A 21,956-nucleotide genomic window follows, 5' to 3' on the forward strand; every position below is an offset into this window, starting at 1 on the left:
TGAATTTTCAACTGACCTGGCCAAGGAACAAATAATCTAAATAGGCATATTGGGATGTATTGTTCCAATATATTCCAAGTGAAGAGAGGGAAAGATTATTTATACATTGGAAGTATCATTCATTCTTCAGATGGTGACAACCTACATTTGACCCTCAGGTGTGCCGTATTCTAATCGCCAAGCTCTTTATTAGTGCTGAAAATTGTATTTCAGAAAACAGATGATCCAAAACTGGAATAAATTGTTAAATTGCATCCACCCATCTTTTCGGATAGTTAGACAGCAAACTATTTGATTAAATTGTCTTGCATTAATGAGGACACTAAGAAACAATTTGCATCATAATGTTGAAAAGTAGGTGGTACAATGTTAATTCTACTGTAGACCTCTGGACTAATTATTAGAATTTCAGAATTTGGGGGTACATATGTGTCACTGCAAACTACATCAATGCTAAATTTGAGTTGCTTAAGTTCATAAAATAACATTTAAGCATATTAGTTATCCTCAAACATCTTATGATGTGCAAGATGGACTTACCTCTTGTTGGGTGAGTGGGATCTAATTGATAGATTGTTTACCTTCACATTGGTTAATGCAACTGTTAATACCAAAGGGTTTATTACGAGCCTGGGTCAGATTAGGATTGAGGTGTTTAAGGAGCAGGATGGTGTTTCTTTCACGAGTCAGTTAGCACAACTAAATCTGCTGCCTCTGCTCCCATCCTCCTAGCCTGTCATGTATAATTAAGGTCTTGGATCTTTACTTCACGATTCATGAATCTTTGGATCTTTCAATGTTTATTTTCACTGAAGTTTCTATAATATCCCACTGTCACTTTATTATGCAAATGCATATATGCTTTCAACCATTTGTTAACCTAAAATTTTGATTACTATAACAATTCGCTGTTTTTATCTTCTAAGAGCGACAATGCATATATGCTTCCAACCATTTATTAACCTAAAATTCTTGAATCTTTGCATATATTTCAGTCCTCCAGAGATCTATTCAGTACAATGAACTAATGAAGTGAGGCAGCTTTCTAGCCAATCTTGACAAAAACAAACAGTAAATACACTTCGTTTTTTCATAAGAAGTTCTAGAAAAAGAAACGTGAAAACATTTTACATAGCATTTGTTGCTATTTTTATGTCACTACAAACTGTTCTCCGGTTTACAGATTTCTGGTTGAGAAAAATGTACATGTATATCCTAATATGATTTTCTGATGTTCTTAGTTCTGCATAACTTCTAGTATATCATCTTCCCCCTGACAGTTCAGAGAATGTGCCAATACTCGTAAACTGTGGGCATAACATGTCTGGTGATTCAAATCCTTTGCTCTGCATCAAAGCCTGCATAGTAAAGCTAAAATGCCTTGATGAAATCTCTGGTATTGGTGTATCACCTTCAAGGTACTCCATGACTTGCTGCATGCTAGGTCTTGCATTAGTAAATGGGTGTGAGCATAGAAGACCTAGCTTTAGGACAAGACAAACCTCATCGATATTAAAATCAGCTTGGAGTCTACTGTCCATGGCCTCGATTAGTGAGCTATTATGCAGAAACTGAAGAACCCAATCGAACAAACTATGCTGGTTTCCCTGTGAGTCTTTCTTAATAGGTCTTTGCCCACAGGTGACCTCAAGAAGAAATATGCCAAATGCAAGACATCTGTAGAAGTGGATGCTCTCCCTGTGCGTACCAATTCTGGAGCTAAGTACCCCATGGTTCCAACCATGTGAGTGGTTTGTGGATCAGTCCCATGGTCATATAACCTTGAAAGACCAAAGTCACCTAATCTTCCATTCATTTCACTATCTAGAAGAACATTACTTGGTTTAATATCTCGGTGTATGACAACCTTTTCCCACTTCTCATGGAGATAGAGCAAGCCAAATGCGACACCCTTGATGACATGAAACCTCTCGGCCCAAATCAATGATGGTTTTCCATCTTCAGGATACAAATACTTATTAAGGCTGCCATTTGACATATAGTCATATACTAGAAGGAGTTGACCTTTTCGCCGACAATAACCAAGTAGAGGCACTAGGTTGCGGTGTCTGAGCTTACCAATACTGACAACCTCAGCAATGAACTCTTTCATCCCTTGTGTAGACTCGTGGGACACCCTCTTAATAGCTACTGGAACTTTAGACTTCTGAAGAACGCCTTTATAAACTTTGCCAAACCCACCTACTCCTAGTAGGTTATTTTTATTAAACCCTTCCGTAGCATGGTACATGTCTTTGAAGGAGAATCGATGTGGCCCAAAATCAACCTCCCAATCTACCCGTAGCTCCATATATCTCAATCTTCTATGAACAAGTAAAACAACAACGGTACCAGCAGCAAGGACAAATATTGCTGTGGCTATAGGCAGGGTGATATCTAAGGTCTTGGAACGAGGCTTTGGGCCAAGGCGTGGTAGCTTTGGGAGTCTGGAGATGTCTATAGCTGGAGCAGGACTATTCATAGCAAAACTCCAACCAAGTACGCAATGTCTTGTGCTAATCGCACCTGTTGTGGCTGAGAAACCGATGTATGATTGATCTCTAAGAACATCTGAGAGGTTATAGGAAGATGAAAGCAGTGGTCTTACAGATTTGGGTGCTCCAAGATGAGCCAAGGTAACGTTGATTTGTGCAGACTCTCCATCATAGTCAGCCCATACCTGCATGGCCTTGCCACTTATCAGAGTCAAGTTGTTGAAGAAACCACTCTTGTCATCGTAGTATCCAGTGTGGTGAGCTTGCAAAGAGATGAGGCTGTTGATGTTGATTCCAACGTGGTTGTTGTCGATGTCTTTGAACTCATCATTTTGGGTAGTATCAAGCTCGACCGCGAACATGTGATTGCTTCTGTTGCCATCGTTCCTACTATTGAGGAGACCTATATACTGTGCCCATGTATTGGAAAGGTTCTTGCTTGGAGCAACAAAGAAGGCCATGCCATCTGCACTTATATCATCATGCACTGAGAGGATTGCAAACACAAAGCTGAGTGAGAATGATTGCACTGTGCTGTTGGAAAATTTGCGGAAGTTTTGTGGAGTTGGATAAAATGTGTGTCCTAGATTAATTGTGTCATTGGTGAGCTCAAGGATGCCGTCTGGTGTGACCATGGCATTTCCATCAAGGGTGAGGTTAACACCAGAAAAGCCATGGTAGACGAACTCGCCATGGCTGGTTGTGAAAGCTTCAAGGATAAGAACAAGGGAGAGGATGGTGCATAGGAGGGAGGACATGGGCTTTGTCCAAGACATGTCTGAAGCTCATTGAGTAGACAAAGTTTAAGACATAGAAGCCATGGATACTTTGGGTCCTCTCTCTTCCCCTCTATGCCTCTCTGATTATATATCTGTTTGCATCCTAGGGGGTTGGGGCTTTTCCTCTTTCTTTTTTTTTTTGGCAAAACATGACCTGACTTTTTTTTTTGAAAGAAGAAACATGACCTGACATCAGTCTGTGCTGCAAATATCTTTCTACCCATACAACATAATATGGTTTTGATAAGCTTCTGGTTTACACTATCTAATTACTATGTTTTTTATGGTCACCACCTTAGTGCACAAATTTGTACTAAAAAGGGTGGTAACTCTTAAAAAACACTCTTAATTATTAGAATGTATTGCATCTCTTCTAAAAAAATCTACAATCAAATTTCTATTTAGAGAAATCAAATTTAATAAAACATTGACCTATTCAAACTATTATAGTGGTTTAAGGTACAATTATACACTAGTACAGAACACTACATCTGTAAGGGCTCAAAAATCACATCTATAATGGTTGGACTAACCATTACAGACCAACAGTTACAGACGTGAAGACTCATTTGTAAGGGCTAGAGAGCTGTTATAGATGAAAGTTATCTGTAACGGCTCAAAACGTGGAGCCGTTACATATGTGAAAATTCAGCTTAAAAAAAAGATAAACTAAACTCGTAAGCTGTTACATATGTGGAGATTTATAATAGAAAGAACAAAAAACATCCAATCTGGTTTCATCCCTGCTAGCCTCCTACTACTCCGGCCATCCCTGCTCTACCAATGGCCACTGCACGGCAGCACATCGACGTCGCGTTGCAGGAATGTAATGATGATGTGGACTGCGGTGGCACGGAGGAGCGGGAGGGGGAAGGGTTGTGCGGCCGGGGCAATGAGGAAGCCATTACAGATAAAGGAGCTTACATCTGTAACGGCTCTTGATTAGGAGCCGTTATAGATAAGGCGGCTTTAGTAACAGCTCAAGAATGTTCTGGTCATCTATAACAGTTGCCAATGTCGCCCGTTACAGATGACATAATCTATAACGGTTTTATTGGACCCGTTACAGATGTAAGAATCTGTGCTAGTGTAGAAGATGTTGACATCACATAACAAATTATTCCATAGAAATTAATTGCGGGAATGGAATACCACAAAAGGACCATCAGATTCCATGCGACTTACAAGGTGCTGCCTAACTTTGAAACTTCACCTGGCACCTTCAATTCCATGTGACAGGTTTTGTCTTTGTGGAAATTGATTTCTTGATTTGGACAGCTCAGTTGTGTTCTTCCATGGAAAAGGGGCCTGGTTTAGTTCCCAACTTTTTCTTCAAACTTTCAACTTTTCCATCACATCAAAACTTTTCTACACACACAAACTTCCAACTTTTCTGTCACATCGTTCCAATTTCAATCAAACTTCCAATTTTGGCGTGAACTAAACACACCCAAGGTGAACATATTTCTTACGGCGTTGAAATGTCATCGGTGATCAAAAGTATTCGATACGTCAATATTGCAGAATAAGTATATGGACGACAACGAAAAGGGAAAAAATACACGGGAGTTCCTTTCAGTTAGTAGGACAGGATTTCTTCGATGTTGACCTCAGATATATTGCCTTAACGTGAGGTAACTTCAATGACTTAGCTTCAAGTTGATATTTTGTAGGAACTCTGTTCCATGTAGGGACCAAACTTTTAAGGACTGGACAGCAAATATCTGGAGAAGTAGAAAGTAAAATGTAAGGACCCTTTGAATCAAAGGATTTATATAGGAATTTCATAGGATTCAAATCCTATAGGAAATTTTCCTATTTGGCCCTTTGATTCAAAGGATTGAAGCTTTCCAGATCCTATGAAATTCCTATGGAATGACACATTGCATGTGGATTTTGGAGGAAATTTAGCAAGAGCTCCAACCTCTTGGAAAATTTACTTTGAGTCTATCTCTCTCATCCGATTTCTGCGTTTTTTTCCTGCGCTCCAATCAAACGACCATTCCTGTGTTTTTCCTGTGTTTTGCAATCCTCTGTGTTTTTTCTATTCCTCTGTTTTTTCTACCCTACGATTCAAAGGGGCTCTAATTGTACATATCCTCTTTAGATTGCAATTAATGATTTACCCTCCGGACCCACATGTCAGTAACCCCCCCCCCCCCCATATATATGTCATTTGCATAGGAGGGTAAATCCTCAGATTATTGATACAAACGAAGGGTATATGATCTAAACGGAGGGAATAATATGAATTTGGCGTACTGAACTAATTTGGCATATACTGAATCACTAGCTATATTGTTCAAAGTAATATGAGTTGAACCAATGATCTTAGCCAAGAAACCAACTGAATTTCATGGACACTTTTCTAACATGAAATTTAAGTAAATATGGGCCAAACATGATATTTTATATATGTGAGGAGGTTCTGTAAAATATTACAATCATATATAGTACCTACGATTATGTACAGTCACAAGTTATAATTAATTAATACCTACTTTAGGCTTTTATATATGTGTGTGTATAAATAAATGTACAGATTCCAAAATGTTTTGTTTTCGTCGGTCCGGCCAGTGGAATGCCAGATTGTATTAAGAGTGAGGGAAAAAAATGTAGAGGATGTACGAAGTTTAAACAACAAATACGGTTGTTGTGATTGACTTACATAAGAACAAGGGGTAAAGCCTGCACTACTGCACCCAATCTAGCTACACAAAGAAAGGAGCCCTGCTGCAGTATCCTCCCAGGCCAGTTGCACCATTCCCATTCCTCCCAGATCGCTTGAGCCACTTGCGACGCAAACCTGCAGACGCGCTGCTGGAATGCCTGAGCATTTCACTCTTTCCACACCAGCCACGAAATCAGAATAAGAACAGCATCAAAGCTAGGCAGCGCAACTGGACTTTGTTGGAAGAAGGCGACGAGAATCAAACCACCAGAATAATAGGTCACCAGAGGAGGAGCATGCGAAATCTTCAGCTTATGGTGGACATTACCCCATACCTGCCTGGTGTAGGTAGCTAATTCCAAAATGGTGTGTTCTAAATGCATCATTATATGAACCTACCAGCCTTGGCGACGTTATTGTCATTCCTATGTGCACACCCTTTGGTAGTCTAGTGGTGTAAGTTACGACTGCACATGCTACTAGTTTTGCGTGCTTGAACTTCCACAGCCAGTCCAAGTACGTCCAGAGCACGTGATACAAGTGTACAAGTGTGAGGTGAGCACAGGCACTCTCGATACTTGACACGTTTGCCCCATGACAGTTCTATCACGTGATTGGACTAGTGCATATACAATCTACCTATAGTGGTGATGTCCAAACAATAATGGAAATGTTTACCTATACCCTATAATTAATAGTGCATAAATGTTTATATTCAATAGAAAAACTATATATGTATTATGCAGAGACATTTTGCTAAAGATGATTTACAATCACCTCTCTTTCACATCTCAGCTCCATGCGCGGATGGCTTGAGCTTCAGTTAAGCAACCACAAGAGCTTATATTGGCTACTATGAGTTAAATTCATACAGAGGCCGTTTGGAGCAACTCTTCTATTATGTATAAAAATAGTTAAATTCATTATAAACAAACTGTTTACATGTTTTTACACAAATATTGTAAAAACTTACAATCACATACAATTCTCACCTAGCAAAAAGATCCTTCTGTATACAAGGAAAGCAGTTTTTACAAAAGGAGTAAGAAAAGAACAGTGCATTCATATCTGATGACCATAATTCATGTCATCTTCCGTTTGAAATGGCAGATGTAGTGCCATTGCTTACCATCGATGAACTTGTCATGATGTACTCGTCAAACCCTTCATTTTGCATTATTGTCATCATATGATAGCTCAAATCTGTTGGTGACATCTCTGGTAATGGAATGCTACCATCAAGGTAATGAATGACCTGTCGCATAGAAGGCCTTGCATTAGCAAAAGGGTGAGAGCATAAAAGTCCAAGCTTTATAGCTAAAACTGCCTCTCTAACATTATAATTTCCTTCAAGCCTGCTATCCACTGTACTGACTAGTGATCCTTTGTTCCATTGCTCAAGCACCCAGTCAACTAACATCGTTTGGCTATCAAGTGAACTTTGATTGATGGGTCTCTGCCCACAGGCAACCTCAAGAACAAACATGCCAAAAGCAAATACATCAGTAAGAGGGGTCGCCTTGCTAGTGTGTCCTAGTTCTGGAGCTAGGTATCCTATTGTTCCAACCACATGCGTGGTTTGTGGGTCATCATCATGATCATACAATCTTGCAAGGCCAAAGTCACCAAGTCGTCCGTTCATATCGCCATTAAGAAGAACATTACTAGCTTTTATGTCCCGATGGATAACAGCTTTTTCCCACTCTTCGTGGAGATAGACCAAGCAAGATGCAATGCCTTTGATGATATGCCACCTTTGGGCCCAAGTTAGAATGGTCTTTCCCTCTATACTATGTATGTATTTGTCAACACTTCCATTTGGCATGTAGTCATACACTAAAAACAGCTCACCTCTTCTTCTACAATAGCCAAGTAATTGCACAAGATTATGGTGTTGGAGACGACCAATACTAACAATCTCGGTAACAAATTCCTTCATTCCTTGCCTTGATTCATGACACACCCTCTTTACCGCAATCTCCAATTTTGATACTGGAAGGGTACCCTTATATACTCTCCCAAATCCTCCTACACCCAGCAGATTCTCATTCTTGAATCCTTCAGTTGCATGATACAGATCCTTATAAGAGAACCGGTGCGGTCCAAACTCAACCTCCCAATCTTCACGCAGTTCTGCATACCTCATATGCCTTCGTATGAGTACAAGACCAATAATGCCCACAGTAAGGACAAAACTTTCCGTTGCTACTGGTAGAACAATCTCCAATACCTTCGATTGTGGCTTTGGGCCCATGCGTGGCAGCTTTGGTAGCTTACCTAAGTTAATGGCTGAAGCAGGACTATTCATCGCAAAGCTCCAGCCGAGTACACAATGCCGCACGTTGATTGTGCCAGTTGCAGAGGAGAAACCAACATATGCAACATCTGTAATCACAGATGTGAGGTTGTAGCTGGCTGTGAACAATGGCTTCATGGGTCTCGCAACCTTGATGGGAGCCATGGCCACAGTGATCTGCGTGTTGTTGCTATCGTAGTCCACCCACACCTGCATGGCCTCACGGCTAATCAGGCTCAAGTTATGGAAGTTACCATCCTTGTCATCGTAGTAGCCGGCGTAGTAGGACTGCTCTGATCGGAGACCGTTCAAGTTGACGCCGGCATGGTTTGCATTGATGTCACCAAACTCCTTGTTTTTGATGGTGTCGAGCTCGACAGCGAAGAAATGGTTGCTGCTATTGCCGTTGCTCTGGATGTTGGCGAGTCCCAGGAATTGGCCAAGCAACGCAGCTGAGAAGTTCATGCTTGGCACAATGACGAAGGCCATGCCATGAGCACTTAGATCAGCGTAGACAGATAGGATGGCGAATGCGAAGGATGCCGAGAAGGAGAGCACTGATCCATTGGGTGATCGGACAAAGCGCAAAGGGACCGGGTAGAATGCATGGCCCTTCTGCTGGACTGTGCCATTGGTGAGCTCTAGGAGGCCACCTGATGTGATAGTTGCACCATCCATGGTCAGGTTAGCACCAGAGAAGCCAGAGTAGGCGAATTGGTTGTCATCGTTGGCAGAGAAGGCTGGTAGGATAAGGCTAATAAGGTATAGGAGCTGCAGGAGCACTAACGTACTGGAGGACATGGTGTTGGTTGCTGATAGCAAATCCGAGATGCAAGAGCACCCAGCACGAGCTGAAGATTGCAGAACTGTCTTATGGCCCCAGCCTAGAAATATCCTACCCAGCAATTCAATCTGCAGCGGCTTGCTTCTTTATCACAGCTCTTTCACCTGTCAATTTTTCCCAACAAAAGTCATGATAGGCCACCTTATTTTCCTCTTTTTTTTTCTGCACGCTCTGTAAGTGATTATGACTTTGACTTTGGACTTAAGAATAAAAGAAAAGTATAAACACAAGAAAAAAAAAATAGCAGCTTAATTTAGTGGTTGAATAAGCTTTCTTTGTTGCGGTGGATGAGAATTCTCGTCGACTGTCGTTGAAGAGTTTTAGTGGTGGCCGGTATAGGTCGAGATTGCCCTTTGTAGTTAATGGTGTTATTATTTCCAACTATGCGCCATGCAGTGAAAAAAAAAACCTATTAACAGCGAAGTTGTAAAATTCTCATTAAATCGGAACTGGGCCTTTCATTCCAATAGTAATGCTCTTCTGAGTTTTTTGGGCTTAGTTATTCCCTCATATTCAATGAGCATATTTTTCTAATTGCTAAACGATATGTTTTTTAAAAACTTTTTATACACAACTTTTTAAAAAAACAAATAAATCTATTTTAAAAACTTATCATAGTTAATACTTAATTAATCATATCATAATGGCATTTCATATTTTGTGTGCTGTTGTTTAGTTCCTACCAAAAATCTCGAACAAATAAAGCCTAAGCCAATTAAACATAACACTCTCAGGTCTCTAAATATACCACTTCAAGGTATTTAATATGGGTAGAATAAATAATATACACCCTAATTAATATGGGTATCATGTCCAAAATGATAAGAAATGAAGAACTTGAGGGAATAGTATGTCAGATCAATGGTAGTAAATGAAAATCTCAGAGTTGTTCATTTTTAAAATAAATCTATTTGATGTGTAACATGTTGGTTCACACCTTAAGATCTCAAGCGCATGCCCCTTTAAGCAGAAAACAAAAGAACAAGCCAGAACAAAAATACTATACAAGCGCAAAATATTTGGGGCAATTTTCTCCTCTATTCTCTACTCCAATTTATACCGAATTCTAAAAGTAAATGTTTTAAAAGCGTGTTCATTATTAATATATTGCCAAGGAATGTCTATAGCTAGTTGTTAACCTGCACATTTGCATTGTTTAGAAATATCTATACTCATTTAAAAAGGAATAGTAATGGTGAATAAAAGACATATGGGGCCAAAGAACCCACATATCAACTACCCTCACCACTAGGGATGAAAACGGAGTGGATGCGGACGGATAATGCTCATACCATGTTTGTTTTCATTTTCATTTTCTTTTTTTTTTTGCCAGATGGAAAACAAATATGAATAGCTCAGATACCGAAACAAATACGAATTATCTCGAATACGAATTAGGATCAAATATGATCGGACACGAGTACGGAAATATTTTTTTCTCGGAACACGAAAACCACCTCAACTTCTAATAGAAACAAACATCATCATATATAATTAGCTCAATTTATATAAAATATAGTATAATTTAACAAAATATTTAAAAGTTTAAATAATATTAATAGTGTGGACTAGTGTTAAGAGGTGCGCTACTATTAAAATCTAAAAAGCTATATTGAAGGTCATAGAGCTGTAAAGAAATGGGGTCTCATGGCTTCAGCGGATATCCGAAACTATTCGCCGGATATTCGTATTATTATCTGCATCCGTCGAAAACCCCGATACCATATTTGTATTTGTATCCGGGAGAAAATATATGTACCCGTATTCGTATCTGAACTATTTGAGGAATTATTTGCTCCGAAAGATATCCATAGAAAGAATCCGCTCAGTTTTCATCCCTGCCCATCATCTCTATTTCTTTTGTGTGAAAAAAAATATATTGTGATATCATAGGGTCCACATATTAGTTACAAATATATTTAAAAAATAAAATAAAATTTTCCCATCAAAAAAATGTATTTAAAATTTAAGTGATGATGTATTAAAAAACAATGATAATAGTAGGTTAATAATCAATTAAAACCTCGTTGCAACGCACAGGCAATATGCTAGTTAACAATACAATTACACAACTATATATTTATTTAGATTGCCTCTTAAACCGTGCTCGAAGATCATTTCAAATGGAAAAAAAAGTTCAAAACTGAACAAACAACACTCTAGAACATTCTTTTTAGTTTCGTTTGAAATGGATATGGTTTTCCTTAGCTTTTATTATGCAAAGTTTACTGATGTTGATGTCACTTAATTAGGTCCATATGAATTTTACTTTATTATGCAAATTAGATTAAGTTAGACTCTTTTGCCCTTGAACTGATTGGGGAAAATTGGTCGATAATGGATTGATTTAAGGCACACATGCTAATGAAATGAACCCCAATCTTAAGGGCTCCTTTGATTTGTAGGGAAAATGTAGGAATTTTGAAGGATTTTAATCCTATGGAAAAAAATCATATGGAGGCATTTGAAACAAATGATTGAATCCTATTCAATCCTTTAAAATTCCTATGTAATGGGTAATCCTATGCACATTTTGGAGGAAAGTTAGCAAGAGGTCTAACCTCTTGGAACATTTTCTCTGAGTCTATCTTTCTCATCTGATTCCTGCGTTTTTCCTGTGGTCCAATCAAACGGTCGTTCCTGTGTTTTTCCTGTGTTTTGCAATCCTCTGTTTTACAATTGTATTCCTATCAGAATCCTGTGTTTTTTCTATTCCTCTGTTTTTTCATTCCTACGATTTAAAGGGGCCCTCAGAGGCGTCATAGGAGACAATCGCAGAATATGACAGAGGGTAACAGGTACAGGTGCTGCAGGACAACAAACGGTGATAGCTCTGAGTCCAAATACAGTCAAGCTAGCTTACGCCTTACGGCGAGGTGCAATTCTACTGCCTTATTACAGCGAGGGGCTAGCTATTGGCTCGATCTTATGTTGCCAGTTGCCATCTTGAAAAAGATAAGATTCTAATGGCTAGCTACATTCGAGTCACAAGGGCATGAACAGTGGTGAACACGACTGCTATCGAGTAAAGCAGGACTAAATGTTAAGCTTTATATTTAAATAGAGTACATCAGTATACGAATTTATTATGTGGGTATAATTTAGCGTATAAATTTATAAATTAATTGTTTTGATGCACAAATTTATCTAGGGTTTGCAAACTAAAATCAAAAGCATGTTATAACTAATTTAACTAAGTTGTGCGGTTTGTGTTTTTGGCTCCATTTTTCATAGGAGATTAGCTCCTTATAGTTTTTTTTTCCATGACTGCCGCCTTGGCGCATGGTAATACTATGTACTTTCGAATTTTTCTCTCCTATCAACTAAAATACCAAAGCTCCTGGTTCTTTAGAAAAAAAAAACATATACTCAATCATAGAGTAAGTCATGTTGAGCGTACATAGAAAAAGTATATAAAACATAAAAGGAATATGCAATAGATACAAAGTATGGTAGAACAAAATAAATAAATAAATAAACATTATTTACACATAAGATATGTCTCATGTGCTAGTTTATTCGTGTGACATCCTAATTAAACTCTAACTCAACATGATTAGTCACAATGTATCATTTCAGACTTGGTTCACTCGGACTAGACAAGACAAGTTCATACACCATAATGAGCATTTACAAGTTTTGTTCTAAATTGCACGCACCCACCTGACAAATTTATGAACCACCAACACAATTTACTCAATTGAATACTATCTCCCATCTGAAATAAGTGTTGTTTTAGACAACCACATGGAACTAATGCATTTGGTTTATTAGTATAGATTTTGTATAATGTATGGCAAAGGGTATAAATTTTGTAGAATGTATGGCAGAGTATAAGATTTTGGTACAATTTTGGAGGCAAATCTAACAAAATAGATTTTCATAATTGGATCGAAATATTTAAAGTAAAAATTATTGTCAATGTTTAAACATATTGACTGCACGTATTTCAAAACAGAACTAAACTTGTGACCGGAGGCAACCTAGATCATCTGGGATGTAAATGGACAAAACACTTTGTTTTTACGACTTAATTATGTTGAGATCTCCATCCAAGCATGTTGTTCCCATGCTTGACAATCCAGGTAAAAATTCAGAATTTCATAGAACAAAATTTTTGCATAACCCATGAAAGCAGCATGCTATGCTGGCTGCTTTCCGAAGTCGGAATTCAATCGAGGTGGAATGTGTACACGGGCAAGGGGTAATCTTCATTTTACACATGGGTTACAAATCCATAGGAAAAAAGGAGGTCCAACTGAGTGATTGCAATAATCATATAGCTAGAGGATGGAGAGGGATTTTTTTTTTTTGGGGGGCAATCGAGTGAACTGCGTTGCAAACATGAATATACATCTACAGGGCGTTGCAGCGACGAACAGCAGCACTACTAATGTCAATGGAGGATCACAGATTCACAGGCAAAATTTGAAGGTCGAAATACCCAAAGCTATCTGTGGTTGAAGCCTTAAAAAAGTGGATTGAAACCACAAGTTTGAGATGTGCAACAGTATGCATGTCCGCATGTTATAGCTGCAGAATAAGAGGGCAAATTAGCATCATAGTGTTAATGAGATGAGTAGACAAACTGGTTTAACATTCAAGGCTTCTCTGTTGTTCTTTTTTCCTCCCCATGACTGAAACCCAACATATGGAAGTCGATAATAATTCAATTTCAAACAGCATACCAAGCAACTCAATTTTTTGAAGCTGAGATCTTAGTGTTACTGTATATAACAACCTCATTCAAAACATAGTAGGTTGATATCATACTCAATAGAACCCAAGGTTTTTGGTGCAACTTACCCCGATTTAATACTTTTAGCTTGGAAGTGCAGAAATTGGCAACTGGTTGTGAAATGATCCATTTGATAGTTCATGTGCCTCCAAAGGACTTTTCTTCGAGCGCTCCAAGGATGTTGCTTCAAAAATGCCTACAAAAGAACACATTTCTCACTAAGCAATTTGCACTGAAACAAAAGAACAATGGTATATCATTAAATTTCTGGGGAGGCAACTACCAGTTAAAGAAATATAATATTTAGATTAGGAACAACCAAATGTTATACAACTGACACAGTATAGTTTGTGAGAATTTACATATCACATATGAATATATAAAGGATGAGACCTCAAAACTCACCAAATCCTAAAATCACTGAACAAAGCAGAAAGCCCAAAAGGGAGAAATCCATTTTGTACAGTATCTCCAAAACAATGATGCAACCTGTTGAAACCATTAGATGTCTTGGAGAAGAGAAGACCAGATGCAATCTGCCCGAGAGAATAATAAAACAATCAACAAATTAGAGACATTATATCATGAACAAAATGGGAGTTCGCTAAACAAGTTGTTATGTCTTTGTGTTTAGTAAGAACGTCAGATATTAAGAGATATTAAGTTTTATGTGGAACACATGAAGAATTTAAGAGATATTAATTAAGTTAAATTCATAATCTGCTCAGATTCTGATCAGTTAGATTAGTGATAAACAAAATAATTAAGCCTGGTCAATTACATTAACAGAAGACAACTGATGGAAGGATTTGAGCAATTTTTACATTTCCCTTTTAATAGAAGTTGAGATTACCCATCTGTAAGAAAAATCTTACTTTTCCTCGGCAACATTGTCAACATAGAATATAAGCACCATTCCAAACAAAACAGTACTCAAGTACACCCAGCTTGGAAACTGCAGTTTAACTATGCTGTCAGATGCCGAGCCCTGTGATCAACAGAACATTTATCACTATATATCAAAGAGAAGAAAAAAGTAATGCCAATCTTTGCAGCAAACAGATATTACATGCTAGGGCATAGACAAGGTATACTCACCAGGATTGTATCCCACATTGCAAAAGGAAAAAGAAAACATGTAGCAGAAGCAACATTAATTGCATGAAGTCGCCTTTTAAGTTGATTCTGCGGAATAACAAAATAGGCAACTGTCAGTTCCACAAATACTTCTCAGCATAAATTAAGGATAGCAGTAGTATATATATCCCAATAAGCTGCAGTAACAGCACATGATCAGGGATCTCAATATCGCATGGAATAGTCATGATAGAAACAGATTCATAAGAGATTCCTTAATTTGAAAAACAAGTTCAATTTACTCCCTCGAACTATTTCACTTAACCCCCTAAACTATTTTTCTACTCATTTTAACCCCTAAACTGTTAGAAATGATTCACTTTACTGGCTAATTACATTTCTCTTCTTTGTTTCTCTTTATATGAGTAGTATTTTAAGCTTATATTTTGAAGAGCCATAGATGACACCATTATCAAAGTTCTAAAATAGTTTCAATATTTTTTCATGACTATTTTCTTAAAATTTTAAACCTATATGTTTAAATTAGTCTCAATGCTTGCAACCTATGTAAACAGCGATTAAAAATGCCAATAAATTGTTGAGACTTAGTTATAATGCATATATCAATCCCACCAAATTTCATTGCAAAATTTGACCTATATAGAGATAAACAAAAAAGATAAATATCGTGAGGGAGTAAGACAACATTTTCAATAGTTCGGTGAGTAAAATGAGCCAAGAAATTGTTTAGGGGATTAAGTGCTCCAGCGAAAAAGTTCAGGGGGGTAAAATGGACTTTTTCCCTTAATTTCACATATAAATTCTATATTGTAACTTAGGACCATAGCGTAAAAACCAGATCGGACCGGCGATCCAACCGGAAAAAAAGGGAACCAGTGTTGCCCATGGTTTGGTTCTATGGGAAGACCGGATATGCAATTGACCTACTCTGAAGTCTGAACTGCCTGAAATGCACGGTTTTACCATGAATCGGGATTAAACTGTCACCTGTTGGACCAACAGCACAAGAAATTTTGGGCTGTACATTCCTTATTGGGCCAAATCAAGGCCCATTACCATCTCAGATGTGCTATTTACACAAAAAAAACACAATAGCGCATGCAGACAGGGAGTTAGAACAAAAACACGCATCACTTTATTGACTGACGGTTCAGCACATGAACCGGCAGACCGGCCGGTTTCACCGCCGTACCGGTGAACTGAAAGCTTTGACCGGGTTGAGCTCCAGTCCGAGTTTTTGTACTATGCTTACGACTCAAAATAAGTTGATAGTATAAAGATGTATGGAGGATGTGCCCCATACTCTAAGTACACTTAAGTTGTAGATTCTGATATTGAGAAACAGTTGCCGCAATACTTCAAATTCCACGATATCATCAACAGAGTAAGTAGGTGCCAGAGGGAGAACTTTAAACATTGCAAAAAGTGCATATCAGCTTTCTCATGCGTACTATGCAGAAGGATTCAAAATAATGGATGTGGTTGCATATTGAATCGATAGAAATTTAATCGATGTTCATGTTCCACAATGTTTTATACTCTGCAGAAAATGATCTGTCTCGTTGCATGCTAATTACCTTCTGCAGAATGACTATCCTGGTTACTATGGATACTGCCTGTAACTTAGTATTTCTTAAGGAAAATAATTAGCACTTTATCATTATTGATAAAGTTAATGAAATCAAGAGTACCTTAAGGGACACCCGCCGAGCTAATACTCTCCTCAAAGCAGATAAAATTCCAGCAGTAAGTGGGACCACCATTTCTTTCATTCCAATAACTTGTGTTCCCTTCTCCAGTGATTCACTTCCAAAGCTATCTATACAAAGTCAGGGATTTTCAACATCATTTACTTGAGTTCATAAGAAATTTGGATGGAAGTCTTAATTGACAAAAAAGATAGAATTTTGCAGCGTGTTATTTCAGAATCAGATCTGCAAAATAGGATACATAGTGGTGAATGTGTTCTTGTAGCCCATCCATTTCCTAAGAGATAGTATGCTACCAGCATAGCAGCGAGCCCACCAATCTACAAAGCCAGGAAAAACAGATGTGAAAAATCATCTAATGAAGAACTTACTGGTTGCTGACTTGCTACTTCATTTTTTATATCAGTATAGGAGCAATGTTTTGAGAAATTCAGACAAAACTCACAGAAAAAATTCAATAGTTGCTACACATGATCATAGACAAGAATTAGTTTATCCAGTAATATAATCACACTTGCACAGATTTCTAACAGTTATCTTTCCTGAAAAGAAACCATGAAGAATGTATTCCTCTGAATATTCACTTCAAGATTCGTGCATGCATGCATGCAGCCTCATCTGTGCTTTATGTCGATCAGATTACCCATATAAATGCACTATACGTTTTCAAAAATTGAAGTGATATCTTTTAACCACAGCAAATGGGCTTATGACAACATAGTTTGTATACTTCTCTTTGTATCAGCTTCATGCTGAAAGTATTGGGTCTATCCTGGCTCATACAATTGGACCTGGCCAAGATGAGCCTGTTTTGGTTGTGTAATATTGCTATATTTGGTTACTCCCATCTGCTTAGCCAGGGCCTGTGGAGAAGTTGTTTGGTTTAATTGACTTCTTCAAACTGCCACCAATTGCCTCAAAAGAAGCTCATGCATTGCAGTCCATGTGGGCAAATGCACACTCGCCCTGGTCAGGTTCCAACGAAACTTAATTGAGAATCATTTCTGCTGAGCTACGCATGTGCCTCATTTTTGCATCAGTAGGGACAGACTCGCTCCTTCAGCCAGGCAAATGCACCCTTAATGGCCAAGTGGCATATAAACAAAGTGCTAGAACTTGTGCTTACATACAAACTCAGTCATCTCCATATATTTTATCATAAAAAGGGTTTATCATAACAGTCTTAGACGATACTCAATGCCAAAGTGCATTTTTGTACAAATCAGTTCTTAGTTCCTAATAAGTGATAAGTTTCAGTAAATAAAAATAGCAAAAACAAATGTACAATACTAGTTTCTCATAGAATACCAACAATTTACCTTCTTCCATATGTTAACTTTCCTTCCATATAAAGCAGCTGAGAGAACTCCAAGAACAGCACCTGCGTACTCCGCCAGCAGAGCGCTAGACTCAATAGACATGAGTAAATGCAGCTTAGATATGCATACAAAAAAAAATTGGGAAGCACTCTGAGAAGTATAATTAAGCTCAGAGCGATACAAAATATTTATGCATATGTACTATTGAACTAAGTTCTATAATGGAAGTGCTCAGAAATAAGGTGATAGAAAGGCAACAGGATAGTGCCTACTGCCTAGCACCTGGCAACAGGCAGCCTACCAGGTTCCATTTGATTGGAAACATTAGAGCAGATTACTCTATTACTCTATGGTTACTGCAAATAGTATCAAGATTAAAGGAACCAAATACTGCTTAAAGGGAAACTAGGTGCTAGGCAGGGTTGATACCTAGAAAATAGGCACCCATGGTTTAGAACAGCATTTGAGCATCTAAGTGTAACCGTCTCCACAAGCAAAAAAAAAAAACATACAAACCCATTCCCTCAGTTGTTCAATCATAAATCCATGACACATGCATAAAGGGTTAGATGGAGTGAATATTTTCCAGGATACCAATCAAACTAATGCTGTTAAATTTCTAGTTGATCAGGCACCCTTGCCTTACAGCATGGTTTGCATTAATTGTATGTAGAGGGGGTTTGCACCAGACACCAGGTGCTCTCCCGACATCCGTAGACCACACAACACAACGAAGACCAATTAGGCCTTTAATATTTCAGGGTGTTTAAAGAAACAAAATACAGTGTACTTACACAAGTGGTCCGCAAGCAAGAAGTCCTTTACCCCACAGCACGAAGTACAATGCCAGAATTCCTCCATTGATAACTGTCGGAACAACCTGAAATAAAACATGCAACCTAAATGATAAAACAAAAACAAGAATCTATAGTGGTAGATAACATAATCTCAATAAAATAAAAAATGTATAAATCAACCTGTGTGTTGGGCAGAGGCCGGCCTTTCCAAGGCTTCTGCAAAGCCAGGAAGATGACTGAAGCAGGTACAAGGCAACTGAAGATGAAGCCGACCATTGAATCCCCACTACTAGACAGGTAGTTATACAGGGAGTACACAGACCAAATTCTAGCAAAGTTTCCCAAAATATGAATAACTTGCAACGGTGTTGACCTGCCCAATAGAAAACATTATAGTTTGGTTAACAAAAACGTGCTATTATACTGAATGATATCACATATCTTAAGGGTGCTAAGCCAAATGAACATCTGATATGAGAAAAATAATTAGGGAAATTGGGTGTTTTCAGATCTGAAATGGGTAGAAAAAACAATTGAATTGAGAAGCTAGCAATCTTGAAATATTTGACCACTCTCATTCATCAATGAAATTTGAGGAATTTCATCATATGTCAATCACACACAATTGGCCCAATTTCAATATATAACATCAGGTAACTCATTATGTACCCTTTATACCATTTCCATTATAAAACAGTTTTGTGTGCTTCATTGAACAAGGTAAAATGACACAACTCAGCTACCTCAAAACTGACATTTATCTCAATGGCATGTGTTTTCTTATGAAACTAAAATTGAATGCAGCAAAAGTGCCTTCATTCTTTTAATGGCCTCCAAAAATTATTTCAAACATTTGTATTCAGGTAAATATCGGTTTTGTGGTAATATATGAGTAAATTGGACATTTCAACCAGCCTAATGAAAGATGGCTAACAGTTTTGTAATGGCAATGGTACAAAAGGAAGAAAAAACAAGTTTCTCGATGGTATATAGAAGAATGGGGTGTTCATCTATGTATATCATTGGCTTCTTTCTCTCATAAAATTTGGCAAATTTTAAAAGGGAGTATGATTCACTGTTAAAAAGGAATACAAAGTATGGTAAAGTAAAGGAAGAACAAGCAAGAGAAACCAGCAGATACTATTTTTTTAATAGCAATAACAATTTAAATAAGTGATACAAAATAAAATGTTACAATAAATGTCAAAATATCAAGTACAATGTCCATAGCAATTCTAATATAAATCAAAAATATTGTTGTTGTAAAATTTGTATATACTATAATCTACAGCGTCACTATTAGTTAAGTCGAGCTGCCTTCTGAAATAGAACATTAACTAGTTTAAATTCAGCTATATCTGGATAAAGTGTTCGGTATCTCATTGCTACATTGTCTTGCTACTACCAACCTTTACAAGAAATACGCATGAGAAATATAACTAATATATACAGTTTAAGAACAAATATGTTGACCATTTTTTTCCTACATACTGGACAATGTTGGAGAAATCTACACTTGAACTACATGCTAGTCAGTTTAAACCTACTGATTTACTACAAATCACAGGCTCATTGTGCGTCTCCCTAATTATGCGTATGAAGTAGAATTTCAGCTATCCCAGATCTTACAGAGAAACTCATTAGTGGAGCGTGCAGAATCGAGTTACTGGAAGTACGAGAAATGTGCATACTGGAAACAAAACGCCAATAAACCTCTGAAATCGCTCGCTCCAATCAATTAATTTCCTACCAGGACAACAATGCCAATGGAACACTGATCGCGTTGCGGCTAAGCTATTTCACCCAGCGGAATGACAATGACGAGCAGCGAGATCTCGCGCCGAGGAGCAGGAGCGACGGGCAGGAAGCGGTTAGATGAAAAGCTCACCTCGCCGTGGGCACCGAGCGGGAGGTGGAGGCACCGCCGCCGCCTTCCGGTGCGGCAGAGGCGGAGGGCCTCGGCGACATCATCTTCGAAGGCCCCGCCTCGCCGCTGCCACCTGGTCCGACTCCCCGGATCAGCTAGCTGCTGGCCCCTGGTCCGACTCGCCGGATCAGGCCAGCGGCGCCGACGCCCGACGCGTGGAGCGGCGGTAATTAAGCCTTCCCGCTGTGATGCTGCTCGACTGCGCGAGGCGGCGGCGGCGGCGGCGGCGGGCGGAGGGGCGGCGCTGGGCTTCTCCGATCTGGATCGATTTTTCTTTTCTTTTCTTCCCCGCTGTTTTGAAGCTCACGAAAAGGAGGCGATGCAGAAGACTAGAAGAAGAGGGCAGCTACCCCACGGGTTTCCGTTGCAAAACGGCAGTCACGGGATAAAATTAATACAGATCCCTTTTCCGACCAAGCCTTGTCTCCTACACACGATTCCCCCAACCAGAAGTCGTGCGCCACTCCGAGCTCCTTCCCCCGATGAGAACCCGGGGCACGCGATACCTCGCCGGCAGGTACTCCTTCTCTCAACTAGGGCTTGGCCCGGCGGCGCCTGCAACAACAACGAGCAGAAGTGCTCCCTTCCCCCAAATCTAGCACTTCTACGCGTGATACCTCACCGGCGGCAGCACGTGCACCTATCCGCAGCAATCCCCGGCAAAAATCCGACACAGGCACCGACCTCCATCGCCGGATTTCGTCCTGCATCCCGCACACAGGTATCTATTCAACTAGTTTTTAGAGTATCAGCTTCTATTTTTTTAGGTATCAATTTTTTCTCTAGTTAGGTACCAGCTTGTCTCTGTTTTTTCAAGCTATAATGGTGGTTTGTGTTCTGCTTATTATGTGTCGAAAAACTGACTGGAAAAATGTAGTGCCATCATGCAACCACTGTGTACCATGTTGTGCATTCATCATTAGCGGCAATTTGTTGGTTTGAACATGAAATGAAATGCTGAATGTATGTATAAAAACTGGTTCAGAAATAAAAACCGAGGTACATTTCACATTCTAGCAAGTATATCATGGTTGTACTAGCAGGATTCATGGTGCCAAAAAAGAAACAAATGCTTCTTACCATGTATTAATCATGTGAATTGGCAACTGAAATCACACTATCTAAAACTATCTCAATTTTCTCAACTGAGTTATGTAGGACATACACTGTCCACAGAAAACAGAATTATAGTAATGATGCATCTTCGGTCTTCAGTCAGAATATGGTACTGACCCTTCTTCTTACCTGCAGAATGAATTCCTCAGTTGGATCTGCTGGAAGAA

The 21,956-nt window shown here is 38.7% G+C and overlaps 1 protein-coding gene and 2 pseudogenes across 1 annotated transcript; all 3 read right to left on the reverse strand.

The window, feature by feature from the left end:
* Positions 1-604: 604 nt before the first annotated feature.
* LOC127778784 (L-type lectin-domain containing receptor kinase SIT2-like) lies at positions 605-3,335 on the reverse strand (annotated as a pseudogene).
* Positions 3,336-7,239: 3,904 nt separating this feature from the next.
* LOC127778843 (L-type lectin-domain containing receptor kinase SIT2-like) lies at positions 7,240-9,130 on the reverse strand (annotated as a pseudogene).
* A 4,041-nt stretch (positions 9,131-13,171) lies between these two features.
* On the reverse strand, positions 13,172-21,001 carry LOC127779964 (uncharacterized). The gene is made up of 11 exons (XM_052306897.1): positions 20,635-21,001; positions 18,927-19,119; positions 18,744-18,829; positions 17,950-18,034; positions 16,872-16,950; positions 16,613-16,740; positions 14,922-15,008; positions 14,699-14,811; positions 14,229-14,359; positions 13,892-14,019; positions 13,172-13,618 (listed from the first exon to the last, which is right to left on the reverse strand). The coding sequence occupies exons 1-10, from the start codon at positions 20,715-20,717 to the stop codon at positions 13,907-13,909; spliced, it is 1,098 nt and encodes a 365-aa protein (XP_052162857.1). The 5' UTR covers positions 20,718-21,001; the 3' UTR covers positions 13,172-13,618; positions 13,892-13,906.
* Positions 21,002-21,956: the final 955 nt, after the last annotated feature.

Source organism: Oryza glaberrima, chromosome 7 (assembly GCF_000147395.1).
Source record: "Oryza glaberrima chromosome 7, OglaRS2, whole genome shotgun sequence".
NCBI classification, from domain to species: Eukaryota; Viridiplantae; Streptophyta; class Magnoliopsida; order Poales; family Poaceae; genus Oryza; species Oryza glaberrima.